Raw genomic sequence first — 24,351 nt, forward strand, 5'->3', positions numbered from 1 at the left:
TATTAATTCTGCTATGTGATGTTCATTGCTGTGTGTGTGTGTGTGTCCCTTGTAGCACCACCCTGTACATTAATGTGTGGAAATTCCAGTCACTTCAGTGAGGTTTGCTTACAACTTTCTGCCTCAAGGCTGTTTTGCATTATTTTTGGATTGTGTTCATTTTTGGAAGCATTGTCCATTAGCTTACTTATGCTAGCCCACACCGGATTCCAGCTGTAGGTTATGCCAGTTCTCTTTTTTGTTCTGCAGTATTTCCTTTGTCCATGCCAGGAATTCAGCTTGGATGGCTCTTTCACATAACTTGCCTGAGGGGGGCTAATTAATAGCCCCTTTGCCTCAATTCCCCTCGCATTGTCTATTTTGATATATGGTCCTATTTGGACAATTGCTACCTTTGAAGATTTGTGTTTTTAGGCCGATGACACTTTCCGTATTTATTGATCTCCACCAGGTTGTGGTTTTTTGCTTACGCTCAGCATGTCACTTACAACCTAAATGAGAGATTTAGAGCCCATGAGTTACAGATGTGCTTTTGCTCCACTACCATCTGTTTTCCTGTCAGAAATTCCTAGGCAAGGGTTTATGGGGCTGGCTCTAGCTTTTTATTATTTAATGAACTCTCATCCTACCTGAAAAAGACTGCCGGATATGTCTAGATTTACCTCATTTTAATCTGTTAAATCTTAGAAATGGGATTTAAAAAAAATATTGTATATTATCCAAATCCTACATTTCTAATTTTTAAAAGTTTTTGAAGTAGCTTGAAAAACATGTTCTCCATTTCAGCTCTCCAATGACAAATCAAAAACAGTCATCTCTAAACACTGGGGTTCTTTTTAAGGGAAAATTCTGTTTTGCCTGAGAGCCTCCACAGCGTTGATTGCTTTGAAAACCACTGCATGTAATACCTGCCATACAAGTTTTTGCATGCTATTTCTTCTCCTCTCCTTTGTCTGCTATGTCTCAGTTTGTATAGTTGTGTTTTTTGTTTCTATTAAGGTATTTCAAGATTATTAGAAGGTGAAATGGAAGACTTTACACACACACACACACACACACATTTTTTTTTTCTTTTATCGATATATTTTAGTGGTCAGAACTTTTTTTGGCATCTCAATGAAACAGTGACATGATACTGTTATAGCATATTGCAAAGAGGACTCATAGGCTGGAAAGGAAAATGCAAAATTTTCTACTGTGATTTGATTCAGTGGGTGTAATTCACTATCTTTCTTTAATTCAATAAACATATTAAAATATCCTGATTTAAGTTCTTCCTCTCAGTATAACCATTTATTTTAGTACAGTATATCGAATGCCTTTCTAATGAGGCTCTTGAGATTTCATTCCAGGTTTTACTTAATATTTTTCTCACACATGATCATAATTTCAAGCTTCTAAATAGGCCATCCTGTGTTAAGATTATTATTATTACTATTATTTATATATACCATCTAGACTACCCATATTAAATTTACAAAGATTATCAAGTATATCTTTAGAAAAAACTCAGTGAAGATTGAGGCAGTACAGAGAAAAGTAAGTTGGACAATTACTCTGATATGTCAATCACTTGATCAAACCTCCAATATATGCTGGTACAACTGGGTCTTTAGGCAATTTGAAGGCATATTTGAACATAAGACTATTTAAAACCAGCCAAGTACAGCTGTTATTATAAGTGGCATATCAGATAAGCATTTGAATAATGTAGTGAAATATAACATTGAAAACACAAGAGTATTAAATCGCCCTAATCTTATTTGTTGAATTTTAAAAAGAGTCTGCTATGTGTTCGCCTCAGTGTGACTTTTTCAGTTATTAAAACAAACGCAATTTTATTTATTTAGATTACTCTAGTATTTAGGTCACACTTCAAAAGAAGGTGGATAGAGTTCAAGTTAAAATCTCTGAGATTAAATGTTATTGCCGAAACAGCTTTGGCTCAGTAGATAGAGCGTCTGCCTGCGGACTGTAGGGTCCCGGGTTCGATTCCGGTCAAGGGCATGTACATTGGTTGCGGGCACATCGCCAGTAGGGGGTGTGCAAGAGGCGGCTGATCGATGTTTCTCTCTCATGGATGTTTCTAGCTCTCTATCCCTTTCCCTACCTCTCTGTGAAAAATCAATAAAATATATATTTTTTAAAATGTTATTGATGGGTTACATGGGGAGAAGGTGCACAAAACATGCTGAGAGTATGGTTTTCAAAGTGTTTCAGGACGTTCCTGCACAAAGATGCAGCATTAGGCAAAAGAACTAAGCTTTAAGCAAAGGAGAATTTATAATCTCTGACTCTAGGATCAAACCATTTTTTTTTTAAAGTTTTTAATGTATGTCATTCTCCAGTGTTTATTGATTAAAAAATCCTGGTATCCTTCAACTTAAACTCATCAGTTTGGTTACACATTTCCAAATACACATCCATATTCTAATAGAATGCATGTTCACAAATATCTTAGAGATTTCACTGATTTATAAAATCATCAGAATTTAAGAGCATTGAAGCTGCTAGTCAATCATTAAGTTTTCCACCAGCTTCTGTTTCACAATATGCTGGTGAAAATGACAATATTTATAAAGTGCTGAGAGACCCTCAAAGAGGATAGGACACATAGACAAAATCGTGTTTAACAGATGAACCCAGCATAGTGACCCTTAGGTCAAAAGACACACTCAATAAGAGTTCATGTGTGACAGCTTGTAGCTACTCTACATGGCTATGCAAGATTTATAGCGACGTGCATTTGCTGGGACAGTGGAAGGAAAATGGAATCACTAGCAACCTGCCTCATGACTACTCTACCCTTTAACAGTTACTATGATTACAAAATCATAGTATTTCATAACATGCAGCCATCACCCAATCAAACGAAATACTATATTTTACAGTTGATAAAAGATTGTAGATTGTGCTTTATTTCATATTTAAATTTTTCTTACCTTTTATATTAATCACTTAAAATCATATATATTAAAAATAATTTTTTTTTGCTAGCATATAAAAAGCTATAGGGAATAAGAAAACCAGGACCCTCTGCACTCACCGCCCAGACTGAGCCCATGTGGTCAGGATTGTTTACACTTAATTTCTTTGTTACTTTCATCTGCATCTTTGTGTAGAGGATGTCAAGGCTTTGGCAATCAGACCACAAAGAAACTGTGATAAATAGAGTGGGGACATGTAGGAGTGAAGGGTGACTAAAAGCTGCTGATTCTGACATCTCAATAATAAATCTATTGTGTTACTGAGAGGTTGTGTTCTTTAGAACTTCACAAAAATAAGCAAGGAGATGACACTTTAATACAAAAGTGGTTGCCTCCCTTTCAGCCCTCTCGTGGGCTTAATGTTCTCAAGGAGGATTGTGTGGATTTGCAAACAAATCCAGGGACTGAAAGCTGGTCAACAAAGTCAGCCACTGACACTTCCCTGCAGGAGAAATACAACTCCTTGTGAACTGAACTTTGCCACCCGGGTCATGCTTCTGGATGTCTGTAAGAGTTACTATGCAGTCATTAAATGCTTATAATCCATTGCTGAGAGCTATTATCCCAGAAACCATACTTGTTTCCTTGCTGACAGCAGGTGGCTTTCATCTTTGACCTGGATTTTTAAAAATCTTTTTATTCCCGAGGGCCAAGGGAATGCGGCTTGATGGGTAGGCAAGATTATTTGAAGATTCTTTTGTTAAAAGTATTGCAATTTCCATTTGTCAGGTTAAAAACTATGCAAGTACGGCCTAAATTCCTTTTCTGCCCAACAAATTTAGAGCTAGTAAAATAGCATTCTTTTCATGGTCTGTCTTAAATATGGATGACATTTACAGTTAGAAAGAGGGGCAATATTTGAAAATGGACCTTTATTGTCATTTTTATCTAAAAATGGCCTTTATTGTCACTTTTATCTAAGAAAAGAATGTGACTGCTCCCTTTTATGATTAAGTAGTGATGTGTACAACTTTTAAACTTTGAAGGAATGTCCTCAAACAAATATTTAAGCCATGTATTCATTAGCAAAATAATTTGAGCAACCACCCTGGGCTGTGGAAATGCAGTAAGCCAAACATAGTTCCTAGAATTGTATTCTTGATAGTTGTATATTTCCTTATATGTAAATTGAATCAAACACTATTTTTGGTACTCATTGCTGATTCTCTTAAAATACACAATTGGGTAATGAAAATTTAATAAATATCTAAGTATGTAAGAAGAATACATTAAAATAGAAAGGTTATAACTAAAGCTATGCTTAGTACACCCTGGGCTCTGCTGAAAAAAAAAAATAGATATATATATATATAGGCTTGGTCTGTGAATACAAAATGTTATAAATCAAGGGTCATGTGAAAGATGAAGAGATAACTTACCTTGTATTTTTAAAATCATTTAAAATATATTTCCTTTTTCATAATTCCAGATGATATATTTTCTCACTGAAATACTGCTATACATTGACACACGATTCGTTATTACATTAGGAGGAAGCATTAATATTTCCTCATTTATGTTAACATCTGGAGTTATATTTATTAAATGACCTGAGGATATTAGCATTAACAATAACAGTCATATCTAGATAAATCTGCCTTCACATCTGCAGACATATGACATCATCCAATAGCTAGCTGACACACAGATTATTTTTATTATTAGCAATGATAATTAATAGAAATACTTTGTACAAAATATAATTTTAAGAGCAATTATACATTATGAGAAAGTTATTATATACAATATGTTTTGTATTTATTTTCTTAAATAAAACCTTTTATTTTACTTCTCTGCTAATTACCAAATATTTTAGTAATTCCTCATTGTGTACTAACTAACATATGAATGCTTTGTCTGGTATTAAGGCCTTACTTGATCTTACCCCAATTTACTTTTATAACATGTCCTCCACTATTTCAATGTATCCCATTCGTCATCAAAGCTATACTTGACCCAGCTCTCTCTATATGTTATGAATCATTCCACCTATTGTTCTTCCCCCTTAGTTTCCAGCACTTAGGCTATTTCCTGAACTGATCTCTGCATGTCTAATCCTACCTATCATTTTAAAGACAGTATTAGATCTAATTCTTCAATGAAGCCTGTCCTCAATTTCCCACGAAAAATAAGATTCAAAGGAGATTCAAATTCTTTGGCATTTATCTATAGTTTTCTCTATACTTTCCTAAAGACTTTCAGCAATTTTATCTTGTACTTTTAGTCACTAAATATTAAGCATATTTATTAAACACCTGACAATCAGAGTGTTAGTGACATATCTGGAGTAGATGTTGGGTAAAAGGAATAAGAAAGTACATTTTCTGGTGAGCATTAAAAATTATTAGGAAACCAGCTAGATGTTATTTTTCTTTGTTATCACCATGTGTCAGCCATTCTAAACAGTAGCAGGGTCAAAATACAACTGCCATGAAAGGTTTTTGTTTGCACAAGATCTAAATAACTGCTGTGCTGACCATCATGTTTCTATTATGGATATATACACATATCTGTATAGTCAGCCTCCAACACACATAAACTCAGCTGCACACATGTTCTAAAAGCAAGTTCCTAATGACTTGGAATCATTCAAATTTTGAAACAGCGAGACATAGACCAGTCTGTGAGGTGTCATGTCTTGTTTGTTAAGTGCGGATTTTAGTTCATAAATGGAATATTTTATTTCACTTGGTCATCTTTAAATTTCAAAATTACTATTTTTTAAAATTATTTGTTATAACCCTAAAGGAAAATTCAATAAAATGTAATCATTAAGTAATAATTATACAGAGCTATTGCTGAAAATGATTCTGTTGTTCAGAGGGATGTAAAATGTGATTAACTTTGGGTGCCATGGTGTTAGGTGCTAAAGCTATAAAGATAACTAGCATCTCCAGACCTCTGGATCTTAATTGCCTTCTTAGATTTCCCCCAAATCTAAGAGGTTTCTGAGATTTGCTTTGTTGCTATTATTATATCATCTTTAAAATTGCATGCTCGTATTATCCATGTTAACACCAAAAGGGATCTCTGCTTCCTCCTCCCATTTTCTTCAAGAATAGCAGCTATTTGTATGAGTTTCAATTCTCCTGTTTGAAGTAGTCATTTAGAAGTTTTCTGTAATTTAACTTAACTTTCAAAGATGAAAGAAACATTGGGAAGGCAGCTCCTAAATGTACAGCCTAGAAATTTGACAGTGAAGTTTGTATTAACTTTACAGATTGCAGATTACATGAAAGATAAAAGTTTTTTTTATAGACTTTAAATATGAAGGAAAATACATTAATGGAAATTATGGCCCTAAAAGTAATTTTTGGAGATGAAAATTAAGAACTTATTATATTTAAACTGTGAAACAGTCTCATTTTATTTATCATAAGCATAGCAGATCTAGTTGAGTCAAACAAAAAATCATATTAATTTGGTGTTCAAAAGGACATATTAAATTATAAATAGTAAGTATATGTTTTTATGGTGAATTATTCAATAGTTTAACTATATTTGTTTGGATGAGAGAAGAAACCCTAACAATTATTAAAGTCAGGCAAGAGTGAAAAGTGACATAAGCAGTCTTAGAGTTCTGAACACAGTTTTTCAATTACTATCTTGTAGAGATAAAGAGAACTATTGCAGTAGTCAATGCAAGGAGATAAGATAAAACAACATAAAATAAAAATAAGAAGATTTGAGAAATGAAAAATAAAAATCAAACCTAAACTGGGAATGCTAAATGCCCACAAGAAAGTGCGTTACCAGTCCAGGAGAAAATAAAGGGAAGGTGGGAGGTGAACAGAAAACCCATTCAGAAGAGACAAAGGATGACACATACCTCTGAAGAAGATTTTTATGAGGAAGAACCTATAATTCTAGAAAGAGAAGTGAAAACTGCTCTGAAAATATTGGAAGTAAATCATCAGGGTTAGATGGGATACTGATATAATTATTCCAAGCCACTTTGTCAAAATCCTAAGGAGAAAACGTCCAGAAATATGGAAAACAAAGCAATGGCCTAGGAACTGGAAATACTCAATACATATCCCCATTTTGAAGAAAAGAAATGCCAATGAGTCTACTAGTAAACTCTTAGGACCATTACTGTAATTCCTACACAGGTAAAGTGGCCCTCACGGTGATGCAACAAAAACTTCTCCCTTACATGGAACAAGAAATGCCAGCTGTTCGAGCTGGATTCAGAAAAGGAAGGGGTGCTCTAACTGTAAGCATTTTTTAGATATGAAGTGCTGCAAAGAATTTCGGAAGAAGAAGATTGGTCTATGCATTATAGGCTACAGTAAAGCCTTTGACTGTGTGAATCACGAGAAACTATGGGATGCTCTAAAAGAAATGGGTGTGCCTTAGCATTTGATTATCCTGATGTGTAACCTGCATTGTGGACAGAACAAATTCAGATAAAAAATAGTTTCCTGTAGGCAAAGGTATCAGACCAGGGTCCATTTTAAGGCTAATAGGAAAAAGAACAAAAACAAAGACAAAAACTTCATTTGAAATATGGTGTTGGAGGAGAGCTCCACTGATAGCCTGAACTGCCAGAAAGACAGACAGTGAGTGGTTCCTATAGCCTGTCCTATGTTGGGATCATCATGAGAAGGCAGAGTTCTTTAGTAAAGATAATAATACTGGGGGAAATAAAAGGCAGCAGGAAAAGAAGAAGACCAAATGGGAGATGGATGAACTCTATAAGCGAAGCCATAGGCACCAGTCTATAGGTGCTGGCAGGGCTGCTGAAGACAGGGCATTGTAGACATGACTCACTCGTAGGGCCACCAGGAGTTGTCACTAACTCAATAGCATGTAACACACCCATGCCTGTTTATTCCATTTAACTGATTTAAATGCTTATATATTACTAAATGTTTAAAAAACATTTAATGAAATGATCAAGAGTAAAATAAAATATGGAAAATCAAGATTGTTTTAATATGTATATGTTTATGTTGCCTTGGAGTTTAATTAGTAGGTAAATTTGGAAAATATTTTTTTAAGTCTATACCGAAGCATATTTATAAAGATGCAAATATTGACCTAAATCATGTACATGATATACAAGTTGGTGCTAGCATTTATACAAGTTTAATATACTTGAACATTTCACACATTTGTCATTTAGTCATCAAAATAACCCTATCTCTAAGCATTAATTCAATTTTATCTATGAGAAAACTGTTTTTAGTAGGTCATTGAGCAAGAATTGGCAAAGATGGAAGTCAATTCCAAGCCTGCCTTATTTATTTATGCCTTACATGCATCTACTCATTCAGTAGATGTATGCTGCTTACATTGAATTCATTTAGCCATGAGAAAAGCATTTAGTGTTGGGGACAAAACTATCTTAATCTTTTTCTTAGTTTTTATTTATTTACTTATTTATTTGTTTTACATTTTTATTGTTGAAATATTACATATGTACCTTCCCTCACCCCTATTGACCTCTTCTCTTTTCCCTCATTTGAAAGTTCAAAGGCTGGAATATGTAGGCTCTCTGTCTTTATAAGCAATGGCATTAATAGACACTGCCTGTCATCACCACCATTTTTACTGGGTGATCAACTCATGATGGTAAATCTGTATCTTTATTTCTTTTTTTCCCCAGAATGATGTAGGAGGACAACGCAGCCTGATAAACAAGTGGACTACTTTTCTTAAGGCCAGATTGATTTGCTCAATTCCTGGAAGTGATGGGGCAGATACTCATTTTGATGAGCTCCGTAAGTCACATATTTAATTTTTTTAAAAAAAGTCTTATTGTCTAATTAATTCAGCATTTATTTATTTTAGCCCTGACTGCCTGATTATATAGCCCAGTACAACTTGAAGGAGTGGTTCTTACTAAATTTGCACACATAAGAAACACAGATGTGCTTTAGGTCTGTAATGAAACAATTCTTCCTCAGAGTTAAGAGGGAAACAAAACTACAGCCAGAGACACTAGCTCTGGGACTGCAATGCCCATGCATTATCCATGTAGTCTTTCACTTTGGAAGGAGCCACTCTGTATACAGGTAGAAGGACCCTGGGTTCCTTATTCTGTGGATGCCCCCTGCTGGACCACATAGGAGACTTGGTGAACTCTGTCCCTCAAACTTTTTAATAAAAATACTAATTTTTTTAAAGAGAGGGGAGGCGAACATATGTAATACTTTCAACAATAAAGGTAAAGTTTTTAAAAATTAAATAATAATAATAATAATAATAATAATATTCAGAGGAGCATTAGACCGCTTCTTTCTGTCACCCCCACCCCCTTTACTCCTCTCAAAGCTAATACAAGAAGGAACTTTCTCAGTTTCATATAAATTGAGTATTATTACCTTTTATCTTCTTGAATTTGTCTTTGTTGGTGATATAAAAAATGTTGTATCATTGATGATTTTGTCAGGATTGTATTTTATAGTATTAAAGCATATATTCAGTATTCATGGATAATCTCTAATGTTGACAAAAGCATGTTCACATGTTAAATAATCTTTTAAAAATATTTTACACATACTTCAGTGTCAGTGAAAAGCAATACCACACAAGTAATTAATTTGTGCAGCTATTTTCATACATTTACCAAATAGGTAATGCAGTCACTAATAAGTTGACATAATTACAGGACAACACTTTTTACAGTGGTGGATAAAAATAGCCTAATTTCTATGTGAAATCACCTACTCCTCATTGGAAATACTGATGGAGATTACCAAGCAAACCATTTCATTTATAGGTGATGGAAGGAAACACCTAAGGGGTTTAATGTCTGATTCCATGTCACACACCTAGTAAGAAAACCAGCCTTTTGCCCTTACTTTCTCATGTAGTAATGTAATGACTTTCACTGTTACCTTCACTTTATATACTGTTTAGAGTTTCAGAACTATTGTATTATTAAATAAAAAAGCAAACATGCTGACTCAAAAACTAAAAATATAGTGAATCATTATTTTTTTCCCCATTAATAGAAGATATTTACTTACTCCCCACAAGAGATGAAAGGAACCCTGTAGTATATGGAGTCTTTACCACAACCAGGTAAGTTAAAAAAAATGCTTGTAATTCTTCTAGAAAATTGTTCTTATAAGTAAGAAACTACAGTTATATGTTTTGTCCCTTCCTTTCATGTGAAAAAAACACATTTTTTTTTTCATTTCCCCTTTCACATAGTGTTTCCTATAAATATTTTAATGTCAATACATACAATGTGTATTTGTTCTTTTTACCCCAATGGAGTGTCCGCTGGATCATTTGTCACAGTTTATTTCAACAGTCCCCTGTACATAGAGAGTTCCACTGTTTTCAGTCCTTTGCTAGTATACATAATGCCTCAGTGACCAAACTTAGGCATATGCCACTTCCTCTGTGGACAGGTATATCTGTGAGCTAAATGCTCAGACTAAAATGACTGGGTACAAAGACATATGCATATACTAATCATAATAAACATATCAAGTTATGTGACATAGAGGTAGTAAATACTAAAGAACTACATGTGTCAGTTGTGTGGCTAAGCCGTAATCAGGAAATGGGACACCCTTTTAAAATGTCATCACATGCTATCTTATTTGCACTTCCTCAGGAGATGGGAGCTTGGCTGCTATTATCACCTTACCATCACTGCACTTCAAATATAAGCAAAGGAAGCTTGTACACTTGTCATTAAAAGAGGAGCCAATTAGTAGTTAAAATGGGACTAGAACTAAAGGTGATTTCCTAGTTGTTATCCTGCATTATTTTCTCCTTTATGCATACTACTGTTCGGTACTTGTCATTGAATCTTGAGCAAGATTCCCTTGTACCTATGAATCTTTCTTAAAGACTATATGGACACTGCTTTATTTTATTGAATATTAATTATATTTAATTCAGTAACTTATATTGGGCCATGTTCAAAGTATACTATATGTCACTGTTTACAGTATAGTCTTTGAAATACTTTGCATTTTCCCCACAGCTCCACTATCAACTCTATCAATGCATATTGACATTATTATTGGAGAAATTGGCAGTATTGCCATGGGTATTAGAAAAATTGTCTTACGGCCTCCTTCTGATTAAGTTATTAAAATATTTTGGAGGCAAATGATAATTTCATTTCTGTGGCATTATCTTCATTTACATATACATTATACCTTATGTATAAACTAAAATGTACTATTGATTCAGAATGTACCAAAAAAAAATACTTGCTGGTTCATTATAAGATAGAACATGTGAAACTTTAAATGTAAGAATAAAAATGATATCCTGAGGAGCTAGGATTTTCTCCTCCATTTTTCTGCTAATTTATGTCTGAACTACAAGGTGCAAGGAGAGCAAGTGCCTGTAGTTACTTAAGTTAAGTATCTCAGCCGGAGGCTCTTGGCACCTCTTCATTCACAGAACTGCCTTTGAAGTCACAGTGTGTCCCACACTCAGGCACAGATATGTGCCAGGGTGGTGTGGCCCCAAGATAGTTAGTTCTCTTTTCCTCATACCCAGGTTCTGCCCACCCAGGGTGTGAAGTGACAAAGGTAGCTCTTTGTTCTTGGTGCACTTTATTACCTTATTTTTAAAAAAAAAATTTTCTTTATTGATTATGGTATCACATAATTGTCCTCATCCCCCCATTCCCATCCCAAACCCCTCCCCATGTATGCCCACCCCCTATTGTCCATGACTTCTGGTTAGGCATATATGCATACACACAAGTCCTTTGGTTGGTATCTCCCCTTTACCCCTCCCCTCCCCTACCTTCCCACTGAGGCCTGACAGTCTGATGGCTGCTTCTCTGTCTCCAGGTCTGTTTCTGTTCATTTATTTTGTTCATTATTTTCCCCTAGATGCGTTAGATCTATTATGTTATTTTCAATGCCACCCTGGAGACTGTGGTCATATCGGGATGCACGTCACAGCCTTTCTCCAATGAGAAGATGTAATTGATCTGCAATAATGAGCAATGGCATTAAGCATGAGGCATCATCCCTTTAAAATGTCATAGGCTGGTCATGTGATTTTTATGGGAACCTCTCTCTTCTTAGCAGCTAATTTTCTCCCAGATTCCTGTTCACTGTCAGCTCCCAATGTTTCCCATTAATGTCATTTCAAGAATATGAATGAGTGAGTTCTTCCTGCTAAGAGATTCCTTAGCTCATTTGCGGAGCACTGAGATATGTCTTTTTGATCATAAAGGGTGATCTTGTATTTTAGAACAGGAATCATTGAAAGTTTTAGACCCAGAGAAAATGTACTTTTGTTTCCAGAAATAAATCAAAAACAGAACATCTGATGGCTATGTTAACAGTTTTCATCATTAGTTGGCAAAACTCGTCAAATTTCCATGGAGCTTTTCTGCCTCTTAATCTCATGTGCTCCAACTCTGTGTAATTAAGTTCAATTTTAAGCATCAGATAAGACTCACATGTAAACTCAAATACAAGAAGGAGCAAAAAAGATTGGTTCAACATATTTTTTTAATTCTTTACTGTTTAACGTATTACATATGAATCCTTTTCCCCATTGACCTCTTCCCACTTGCTCCTGCTCCCCGCCCCCCTCAGCACATGCCCTCACTCCCCCTACTCACTGTGTCCACTGTGGCAAACAGTATGGGGTTTCCTCAAAAAATTAAAAATGGATCTCCCATTTGACCAAGTTTCAACATATTTAAATTAATTAAACATTAAACATGAAATAGCCAACATGTATGGTCAGTCACTCAATTTAAGAAAAGAGACACATAATTATTAACTACATGTCTAGATTATTCTTCATGCGACTGGGATAGAGGAGGCTGGGGGAAAGTCAATTGGGGGGGGGGGGGAAGGAAATATATGCAATACTTTAAATAATAAAAAAAGAAAAAAAAAGTAAATAATGCATCTTTTTATTTTAAATTCTTTAGAGGGCATTATGCTGAAATGAACTCAAATAAAATTTAAGAACATGTGGATAAATATAATACTCTTTTCTACATATTTCTTTCTATCCTCCAGTTTTTCTAGGAAATTCTTACTTACCCACTGTTGGTTTAGCTGCCACCTACTCCCTGAAAACTGACCAGATAGCCCAGTATTGGGCCCCTATTTGTGTGCTGCTTAGATTACTGCAACTACCCTTGAATAACTGTTCATACACTTCTTTTAGGCTATAAACTCATAGCCTGAGATCATACCTACATCTTGTCTGCAGCACCTCTCATATTTGTGCTTAATGAGTGTCCAATGAAGGAAACTGTGAAGGATTGAATCATGTTGCTTTCTTTCAGCTCCATCTTCAAAGGCTCTGCTGTTTGTGTGTATAGCATGGCTGACATCAGAGCGGTTTTTAATGGCCCATATGCTCATAAGGAAAGTGCAGACCATCGCTGGGTGCAGTATGATGGAAGGATTCCTTACCCCAGACCTGGAACTGTATGTATTCAGCTTAATAATGAGTCACTTTCGTAAGCCCATGTTCTCTTTTTAAATCTATTGTAATAAACTACATCCTTCACCACAGCAATAAGTACTATGTTGTTTTTTAAAATTACTATTATTTATTTATGTGATGTTTTAACATTTCCATCCTTTACTGGAATTTAACCTTTTTCTTCTGAGTAAAAAGTGTGAATAATATAGGAAACAATGAACTTAATCTTAAAGTGCAGACTACGCTGAAAATATAGCACTTATATACTACTTACATGGTTCTTATGGTACTTACATAGACTCAATGAGTCTGCAGAATCATCAAAATGATTATCTAGAATGAAAAATATTCTAAATTAGAAGGAAATGCCAATTAAGTATTTATTTCCCAACTAAAGTACTACATATATGTAGCTAGAGTCCCCACTTAAATAACTTCATCAATTAAGGAGATTTATTCAAATTATCTCCTTTCTTGTTATACACTGGTCTTTTTTTTTTTTTTTTTAAATGCTGCTTCTTGGAATAATATACATGGGTTAGCTAAGAAATGGCATAGAGAATCCTGGGTCCAAAATTCCATTCAAGTACTATAAATCGTGTTTAAAATATAGATGAAAAAGGAAATGTGTTTTAGAGTTTATACATTTGTCTAAAAAACCATTGCAGAAAATCAGTATGTGCATTATAAATGGAAGGCTTCTGTTTTACTGTTGATGTGATTAAAACAGTTTGTGATTTAAACCTCTAAGGATTTGTTATTAACCAATATTATATTGTTTTAATTCAATATTTAATGAATATTCAATATTACATATTGAACTTATATAAATAAAAATGTCGTTTATCCCATTTAGGATTTAGTATGAATATTACTACCAAGAGATCTAAAATTATCATCAAAATCTCTGAGAAAATTTGTTGCCCTAACCTGACTAATTCTACTAAATTTTTCTTTAAGTAAAATTATGAATCTTTTTATTTTCTACAAATCTCCAGGTTTAAAAATTTGGTAAAAAAAATAAATAAATAAAATAATTAAACATGCCTCACGATCCAGACACAGTGATAAGTATATCTTTACAACAACATGAAGTAGATATTTTATGAGTAAGAAAAAGTTCAATGAGTATCACCTCATGCTCATAGTCTAATAGTTTATGAAGTGATAGGACTGTGATTCAGCTTAGAGCTACAGAACTTCAAATCCAGTGCTGTTACCTCCATGTCATTCCACCTTCAAAACGAAAAATCAAACCACCAAACAAAACCTCGCATTGTTTCTCCAGGGAGAAATGGTCTGTTCTCTACACAAATAATGATGAAGTTTTGAAGCCATTTTTTTTTTTGCACTTGCCATTCCTTTTTATTTATTCCTTATTGTACTTGTAATTAGAGGAACATATCACACTTTATTTAATAAAAATATTGCTGAATAATATGCTTTCTATGAAATGACAAGATCTTTCCTGAAAACCACTTTCTTCTCTACTTAAAAATTTAAAATAGATTATTTCAAACCACCTCTGCTTTTACAATTTCTTCATCCATTTTGCTGTCAAAGTTGAGTTGTAGCTTATTCTCCCAAGAGTGACTTCTGTTGACATTACCACTCGGGTAAATAAACACTACAACTTGCAGGGTGCCATAGCTACTTTATTTTTTTAGTTCTGACATAATTATGTAGTTCCTGTGACAAGGCAAACCTAAACTCCTAGCCTTGCAGCGATAGCAGTACCCTACAGTGTTCATTACTAAGCCTGGAAACGTATGGATGCACAGGATATATTTACAGGATCCCTTCCCTTCAAGGGATTCTTCCGCCCTCTGGTGTCCAAATAGCATGACTGAACAAACTGTGTTTTGTTCTGATGGACTTTGTAAAGCATTAATGTGCTGGGAGTCTTGGTAATGAGAGGTTCCAAGTGACATGAAATATGGAATGATGTGCCATACAATGAATAGCACAGGTCAGATGTGGAAATCAAACTGAGGTCATGAGAAAAATATCAGGATGTTAGCTAATGCATTATTTGGAGAAAATTTTTAAAAGCAGATTTCTTTTTTTTATTTTTAATATTTGATTTATTACAATAGATATACTCTGTAATTTTATTCTGTTTTGATAAGGAATTTTTAGGATGTAGGCATAAATGTAAAGTATTTGATGTTTACTTAAATGTGAGTTTCCGTTCTTAAACCAGTCTCATTGAAAAAGTGAGAGGAAAGTACTTAAAATTGTGTAGTTGTGGTAAGAACATTTAATGTGAGATCTACCTTCTTAACAGACTTTGAAGTGCACAACACATTATTGTTATCTATAGGCACAGTGTTGTACAGTAGATCTCTATAACTTACTCGTCTTATGTAACTGAAATCGTATGCCCATTGACTAATAAGTTTCCAATTTATTCCCTCCCCTGATCCTGGGGGGAGGAAAGGAATCATAACTCTATTCTTTGCTTCCATGAGTTTGACTACTTTAGATAACTTATATGGGTGGGATCATGTGATATTTGTCATTCTGTGACTTACTGGTTGAAGTTAGCATAGTGTCCCAGTTCATCTCTGCTGTCATATATTGCAGGATCTTCCTTCCTTTTTAAGGCTGCATATGTATAAATCTATCACATTGTGTGTGTTTTATCTAGTCAAATATCAGTGGACATTTAGGCTGTTTTCACATTCAGTATGAAGATTCCTCAAAAACTTAGGAATAAAATTATATAGTCCAGCAATCCATTTCTGGGTATTTTTATTCAAAACAATTGAAATCAGGATCTTGAAGAGAGATCAGCACTCCCTTATTCCTCACCACACTATTCACAATAGCCAAAATGTAGAAAGTACTTGTTTTGGAAATTCAAATATTAAAGAAAATATATGTTTCACTGCTTATGAATTATTGTGCCAGTTTTGACAATATATAAAACTCTAATTTTGTAAAAATAACAAATTCCATTTCCCCCCAAATAGTTATTACTTTTACTGTTAAACTTTTAAACTTTATTTTTAAAGATTAAACACATATGAATTTCCTAACTGAGGCCCCATTTTGGTAGGGAGCAAAGTGAGATAGCTATAAGTACTATCTTTTAATTATGCAACTTGATTTAATTTGTGTACACTGGTGAATGATAATACATTATTATTCTCACTAATAATTTAAACCCAGAAAAACTTGGTCTTTTTAGTACGAAAAGTAGAAAGCGATATCAAAATATCCTGTTAAAAACTTGAGTAAAAATTGTTGAATCTCAAACAGCCCCTATATAAACATTTCCCCTCTCCAAATCTATTTTAGGAATTCAGGTATCTAGAAAAATTAAAAAATACTTCTTATACTCATATTTACATAACCAATTAGCTATTTAATTTAACTGACACACTGCAAAAACAATTTAAGTGCCGTTTTTCCCCCAGCTGCTACCTAATTAAAATAATGAAATACCTCCCTTTGTGTAACATTTCAAATCTTCACTAAGCAAGAAGTACAATTCTTCACACAGGTTTTCCTCTAGAGAAAATCAAAGGTAAAGGAGAGGCACTCTCCTCCCTTTACAATAGGGCCGTTATTGTCTCTCTGCTAGGAGATTAAAGTCTTCCAAACTCAAGATGTGGGTGTAGGTGTGTGTAGTAGTCCCATTTTCCACCACACTATTAGGCTTTCTAACACTGTAAAAGACATTGAAAAATCACAACATTTGATTCCAGGTTCGCTGGAAAGTTTATCATGCCAAATATGCTACTATGTACCAACTCTGGGCGCTGGCATATCCACATGTTCCAGAAAGGCATTCTTTTTTACTTTAACCTGTCAATTCATCATTGCCTTAACTGAAGTCGGTTTATGATTTTTGCTTCAACAAAGCAAAGCCTGAAGGGATTGCATCACAGAGTAATATCTAATGTTGATAACTCAATCTGTCTAGCAGACTGGCTATTAGTAATGCTGCTTACAGTAGAACTAGAATGATTGCTGAGGAATTAAATGGCTGGGGTTGACATGACCATGGAATCCACTAGTTCCAAAACTCTTTGGGTGCTCTGTTTTTTCTCCTGACCCTCTTAAAATATTTGGTTTTTGCACAATTGCATTTTCTTACAGACCTGATGATTCTCAGATTTAAAATATATATATATTATTGATTTTTTTACAGAGAGGAAGAGAAGAATAGTTAGAATCATCTATGAGAGAGAAACATCGATCAGCCGCCTCCTGCACACCCCCTACTGGGGATGTGCCCGCAACCAAGGTACATGCCCCCTGACCGGAATCGAACCTGGGACCTTTCAGTCCGCAGGCCGACGCTCTATCCACTGACCCAAACTGGTTTCGGCAATTATTAGAATTTTAAGCCTTCATTAATCCCCTAAATTAGATCTGAGTTGTAACCTAGATTGGCCCCATTAAATAAGGGTTTTCTTGATTACATTCTAGATAAGAGATGTATGAAGGTTAATTTGCAAACATAAGCATCCCTGACCAAAGAAAAAATACATAATTTAAAAAATCCAAAGGAAGTTTTCTAAACTTCCTTTTGACTTGTGGAGTGATAGACTGTGATAATTTTACCAACAGGGACTGAAAAATATGGAATAATTTTCTCACAGTGTCTCATGCTACCTTTTCATTTATGCACCTGAGGAATATAGCTAACATTTTGTAGCTTGCTTTGCTTTGTTTTGTTTTAAATAAAACTTTCCCAATTAATGTAAAATCTCTGGAGAACTGTAGGGAAGTCTCATTTTATACATCACTGGTTCCTAGATGCCTCTCTATCATATAAACCTTCACAGTTTCATTTTCTTCTCAACATTTATTCACTGCATGACCTTCTTCTTAATGCCAAATGTTTACTTTGTCATCACTTCTCTAAATTACTGAGGATATCTTTAATTCTATTCCTCTTAGGTTTTTGATTCTAGGATGGAGAATCAGAGGCAGGACTAGAATCTGGGTCTCCTGATTCCAAGAGCTTAACACTGATTACAATGAAGAGAATATAAGACAAAACATCACTTTCATTTCCCTTAGCTGTGTATATAGGTTGTGTTTCCTGGAAATGATAAGAGGGAATTGATTTTAACTTTCTTTTCCATAGAGCCAGCACCCACTTTTACAATGAGGGTATCCAGACTACTTACTGTGTTCAAAAAGGTTTTCTTTTTTCTGGTGTCACAATTCCTCTAAAGGAAAGGGAACCTTAAAAAAGAGAGAGAGCCCTTAGCTGGTTTGGCTACGTGGATAGAGCGTCGGCCTGTGGACTGGAGGGTCCCTGGTTCAATTCTGGTCAAGGGCACATGCTTGGGTTGCAGGTATGAACCCCATTAGGGAGTATGCAGGTGGCAGCTGATCAATGATCTTCTCTCATCTTGATTTTTTTTTCTCTCTCTCTCCCACTCGCTTCCTTTCTTAAATCAATAAAAATATATTTAAGAGACAGAGGGGGAGAGGGGGAGAGGTTTCTCTCTGTATTTGTACCCCTGGCCTTTCTGTCTCTGATATTAAATATAGGGTCTTTCCTATCATCGATAGCTGTTAAAAACTGACTCTGGAAATAGGATGGTCCTTATTAAATCTGCATTTTTTTGTTTTTGTTTTTTTTGCTTTATAAATAAAAATCAGATTCTTTTCTTGCATTGCAATTTATTTCTCCCAGTTTGCTAAAATGAAAGCCTGGTTTAGTTTTTTTCCTTGTGCCAATTCTTCCCTCACATAGTCATTCCTCTGATTTGTTTGAAAGGAAACTGCAACCTGCAGAGAATAGCCTGAAGCGTTGGGGGGAGAAAACTTGTTACAGCTGTCTGGTGCCTGGCCAAGGGGCAAAGTTCCCTCATTGGATAAAACCCATTTTTCTCCTCTTATCCATTGCTTCCCACTGCACTACTAAAGGCCCTCTACAAACACTCAGACCTGCCAAGCATAACATGATCACACCTAGCCAGCTGCAGCCGCCAGCCATGAGAGATAGGCCCTGAACCATGGCCTGAGGCTGTTGGGTTTACCCTTTCATCTCATGGTTTGTCTAGGCAGGTCTCTTTTTCACTTTACACTTTTTGCAGTATTATTTCCAGCCAGATAATGACATTCTAAACTTTGGTAAATTGCCCTTTTCATTTTGCACAGATAAGCTCCTTGACTTATTTCGTACAGTCACAGGAGCTAAATTAGCGGAAGTCGGGCCAATGATAGAAAGCTGGAGGCAGGAATAAATGGACCTCTACAGTATATTCAGATGGACTATGTTAATGCGTAGAATTTAAAAGTATGTACACACAGAGAAAAATCCACTTGATTTTTCATACCCAGAATGTAAAGCTGCAATAGAAAAACTTTATAGGATTTTCAAAAGGAAAATAGTTCAATATGCTCATTGGCTTGAGATGGACCATTTTCTGACACGATCTCTTTTTTCTGTATGGAGTTTCTCTTTCCTATTTCGCTCTGACCTACATCCTTTGCTTGGCATCTCAAGCTATTTTGATTTTTAAAAAATATATTTCATTGATTTTGTACAGAGAGGAAGGGAGAGGGATAGAGAGTTAGAAACACTGATGAGAGAGAAACATCAATCAGCTGCCTCCTGCACACCCCCTACTGGGGATGTGCCTGTAACCAAGGTACATGCCCTTGACCGGAATCAAACCTGGGACCCTTGAGTCTGCAGGCCAAGGCTCTATCCACTGAGCCAAACCGGTTGGGGCGTCAAGCTATTTTTAGATCCCTGTGCTCCATAGCTATACGATATCAAAGGAAAAATTCCTCTGGTTTTTAATGTACTGTAATAACAGTATTTGGTTCTAACTGTACTATCTTAAACCTCAGGGAGCAACTCTACCAAATCACTTTCATTTGTAAAAGCACAGTGGGGACCTGGACCTGCGAGATCGCACGGAGCAACCTGGAGGAAAAAGATCTTATACAAACACTGGCAGCATGCCACAAGGAAAAGCTGCCATAAAAAAAAAAAAATACACGCATTTTCAAAGATCATTTTATAGTGGTCAATAGAAACCAGGTTTCCCTTCTTCCCTTCTTTTTTCTAGATTTTATTACACTAAGACCTTTTTGTCAATGGAGAGCAATGAGGAAAAATGTCATATTTGTTTCATCGCTAAACGTGCATATCTTCATCCATCTATACCTTTTCATATTAAAAACCTGAATTATTTGAAAATGCGATACCAAAAAACTATGGCATCAATATCATCATATTGTTTCTTTTGAATTGTTGGCTACTGCATAACTACAGCTGCAAAGTCCAAAGAGATTCCAGCCACCCCTCCCCCCCCGAAGTTGGAGGGCTGTTTCAAAAATTTGCAGGCAGAATTTTGCTTTTGCTTTGATTTTAATGGGAGACCAACCAGATTGTACCGCAGGCACTGTAAGCTGTAAGCCTGCTATAAATTGCCTTTTGCTGAGCCTCAAACAGGCAGCCTCTAATTGGGCAAGAGCTTTGAATCACTTGAGCTCCATATCCATTCTGAGTTGCAGCTTAATCTACTTAATATGGCGTTCCTCCCATTACAGAGTTGATAGTGCACTGGCTGGAGGCTAAGTGCTGGAAGCACTGACTGCAGACACAAACTCAGAACTTTCACCAACCTGCAGTTAAGACTACGCTAAGTAATAACCAAATGACTGATATTCTAGGATATTTCTATTCTCTTTGGTGCAGACCTGGGACACATAAATGGATATTAAGAAAACATCAGTTTATTGAGACTAGTTATACAAGGGTTTGTATGTGTGTATGTAAGATAAAGGTATTTTCAAATTAATTTTTAAAAATCATTAACAGGTTTATTTTTGTACAACTTTGTGGTATTTTTCTAACTTAGTGAGCCATTGGTATAACATTGGGCCAAGGTCATATATTGTGACTTTAAAGCTATGTCAGTATCTTTAGTCCCTGAGGATGGCTCTGTTGATGCTCTGATGAAGAAGTCTGATATATTTTGGGCTTTTGACAGGATTCTAATTAATGCCTAATATAAATGGTTCAGTTCACTGGAAATTATTCTCAATTTGTCAAAAAACTAAAATATGGGAAAAGTAGCACATTCTTAAAAGCTCAATGTCACTCATTTTCTTCTGTATCATGTACTAGTAGCCAAAGTTTGCCATTCTAAAAGAATGCCTTAGCTCAGTAAGAATTCAAATATGGTAACATAATTATTCTGCAGTAACTTACTAAATTACAATAACCAAAGTCATAAAATAAATGTAGAAAACAGGAGTGGAGATATGTACTTAAAAAGTAATTATTCCTGTTCTTTGGATAAAGATAGAAAAGCATTTAATTTCTGCGAGTATGAATGTTTCACTTTTCCACCAGGGGGCAGGATATGCTAACTATTGAACTATTGGACACTAAAAGGCACTCGGGCAATTTTAGACCGAAGTGAGAAAGTTCCACAGATCCTTTAGGGGAAGAGCTGTTGAGTTGTTCACAGTATTAATTTTCACACCAGTTATAAATATGGTGTTTATTTAAAAATGAAATCTTAAATTAATTAAAATAAATGGAAAATAATGGCTTTCAGATTCCCATGTTTGCTGATTACTTTCTTAAAAATTATTCGACTCAAATTTTATGTATTTTTTACAAGAAATAAATATTTATATATATACATATATATATTTAATATATTTTATTGATATTTTACAGAGAGGAAGGGAGAGAGATAGAGAGCTAGAAACATCAATGAGAGAGAAACATTGACCAGCTGCCTCCTGCACACCCCCTACCGGGGATGTGCCCGCAACCGATGTACATGCCCTCAACTGGAATTGAACCTGGGACCTTTCAGTCCACAGACCGATGTTCTACCACTGAGCCAAACCAGTTTCGGCAGAAATAAACATTTTTATAGGAACAAAGCTTGCTGTGGAAACTTCAGAAAATACAGATAAATAGGTATAATTCATAATATTTTGGGGAGAGAAGATTGGATTCAGATATATATGAGGTCAACTGCATTTATTTCTCAGTACAAGTGATTCTACATTGATCCCATTCACCATTCCTTTAATATTTTCAGTGATAAGCTTTTGTATTAGAATAAAGTAGACATGTCTCAGGTGCATGAATAATACCCCCCCCCCTTTTTTTCAGTGTCCAAGCAAAACCTATGACCCACTGATCAAATCCACCCGAGATTTTCCGGATGACGTCATCAGTTTCATCAAGCGGCACCCTGTGATGTATAAGTCAGTATATCCAGTTGCAGGAGGACCAACATTCAAGCGAATCAATGTGGATTACAGGCTGACACAGATTGTGGTGGATCACGTGGTGGCAGAAGATGGCCAGTATGATGTAATGTTTCTTGGAACAGGTACCTTAGAACAAAATTATGCTTTCCTTCCAAGGCATTTTTCATTATTGCACAAATAAAATATAAACTTCAAAACTATTCATTGATCAAAACCAAAAGAGTACTTATTAGTTAATATCTAGTCAGTAGTTTTTTGTTGTGTTCAAGTGCCTCAATCTTTATTTATAGGAAAGTTACCACTTTATCCTCTCCACACCCATCCCTACCTCTTTTCTCATTAGTTCTTCTCTTGGGTTTTAAGTACCTAGGAAGTTTGGAGATCACCTTGCTGGGGAATTCTGTAGACTAAGAGAGATGCATCTCTTTCCAGGTGGTCACTCAGGAGTTGGTATTTCTTAAAATTGCATAACATGCCCTAACGTATTTGGTTCAGTGAATAGAGAGCATAGGCCTGTGAACTGAAGGATCCAAGGTTAGATTCCGGTCAAGAGCACATACCCAGGTTGTGGACTTGACCCTAGTAGGGACGTGCAGGAGGCAGCTGATCAAATGATTAGTTCTCATCATTGATGTTTTTCTCTCTCCCTTTCCCATCCTTTCTGAAATCAATAAAAATATATTTTAAAAAATTGCATAACACATGCTCTTAATTGACAATCCTAAATGTCCTTCAGCCCCCTTTAGTATTTATTTAAAATTTTAAAATATGTTTGTATATTAGGACTGCAATATGCCGGCTGTCCGGTAAGTTCCCAATATCTATTTGTTGAATGATTATGGACTAAAATTAAACAACTAGGACAAAACAGTGTTTCTTTATCTTCAAACATCACATTTGCCTTTCCCTATGAGATATTTGATAAGCCCTGCCCCAAAGGATCCTTTCACCCAGTTTTGAAAAGCAGTGACTTAACATTGCTTTTCAAAATACTTAAGCATTGCTTTGTAAAGTTCTTTAAATAGGAACTTCTTGAAGATATTTTTTTCTTATTCTTGAATTTTGTGGATTATGTATCACTTTCATTATTGAACCTGTTTTTGTTTTTGTTTTTATATTATTTTGTTGCCAACTCAATAGTTATAAAATGAAAAAAATACTTCCCCCCCCCCCCCCCCAGAAAAAGAACTATTGCTGATTTAGCAGGTCTTAGAAATAAAAATATTACACCCTGGCCAGTGTGCCTCAGTTGGTTGGGCATTGTCCCCTGCACCAGCTGGTTGTAGGTTTAATTCCCAGTCAAGGACACATGCCCAGGGTTGCAGGTTCCATCCCCAATAGGGGACATGTAGGAGGCAGCCCTTCAATGTTGCCCTCTCTCTCTCTCTCTCTCTCTCACACACACACAAAATCAATAAACTTTTTAAAAAAAATATTATCTAATAGTATCATATGAACTCTAATGGCAGTAAACAAAACATGTATCATTAATACAAAAGCACTACATCTTAGTATGTAATACAATGGATCAAGCATTGCATAACGATAGAAATGAATAGGTTTCCAAGCAATGAACTTTTTAGTGGAGTAAGAAATAGAAGTACAGAAAAAATTTAGAATAATTTTATCCTATAAACCTATTGGTTCTACAGAAGTTGGATTTACTAGGAATCCTGTGTGTAGCAGACTCCAATTGCTCTCCAGAAACCAGTTAAACCTGATTGTGTTGCAGTGGTAACCCTAAAGCCAAGGAAAA

General features: G+C 35.3%; 1 protein-coding gene across 1 annotated transcript in view; it reads left to right on the forward strand.

The window, feature by feature from the left end:
- The window catches only part of SEMA3D (semaphorin 3D), a 176,410-nt gene that overhangs the window by 129,965 nt on the left and 22,094 nt on the right, over positions 1–24,351 (forward strand). The window contains exons 9-12 of the mRNA XM_036429561.2: positions 8,599–8,713; positions 9,950–10,019; positions 13,231–13,375; positions 22,495–22,717. Of these exons, the coding sequence (XP_036285454.1) occupies positions 8,599–8,713; positions 9,950–10,019; positions 13,231–13,375; positions 22,495–22,717 (553 nt within the window). The remainder of the gene's footprint in view (positions 1–8,598; positions 8,714–9,949; positions 10,020–13,230; positions 13,376–22,494; positions 22,718–24,351) is intronic.

The sequence above is a fragment of the Pipistrellus kuhlii genome, unplaced genomic scaffold, assembly GCF_014108245.1.
Source record: "Pipistrellus kuhlii isolate mPipKuh1 unplaced genomic scaffold, mPipKuh1.p scaffold_m20_p_10, whole genome shotgun sequence".
Lineage (NCBI taxonomy): Eukaryota > Metazoa > Chordata > Mammalia > Chiroptera > Vespertilionidae > Pipistrellus > Pipistrellus kuhlii.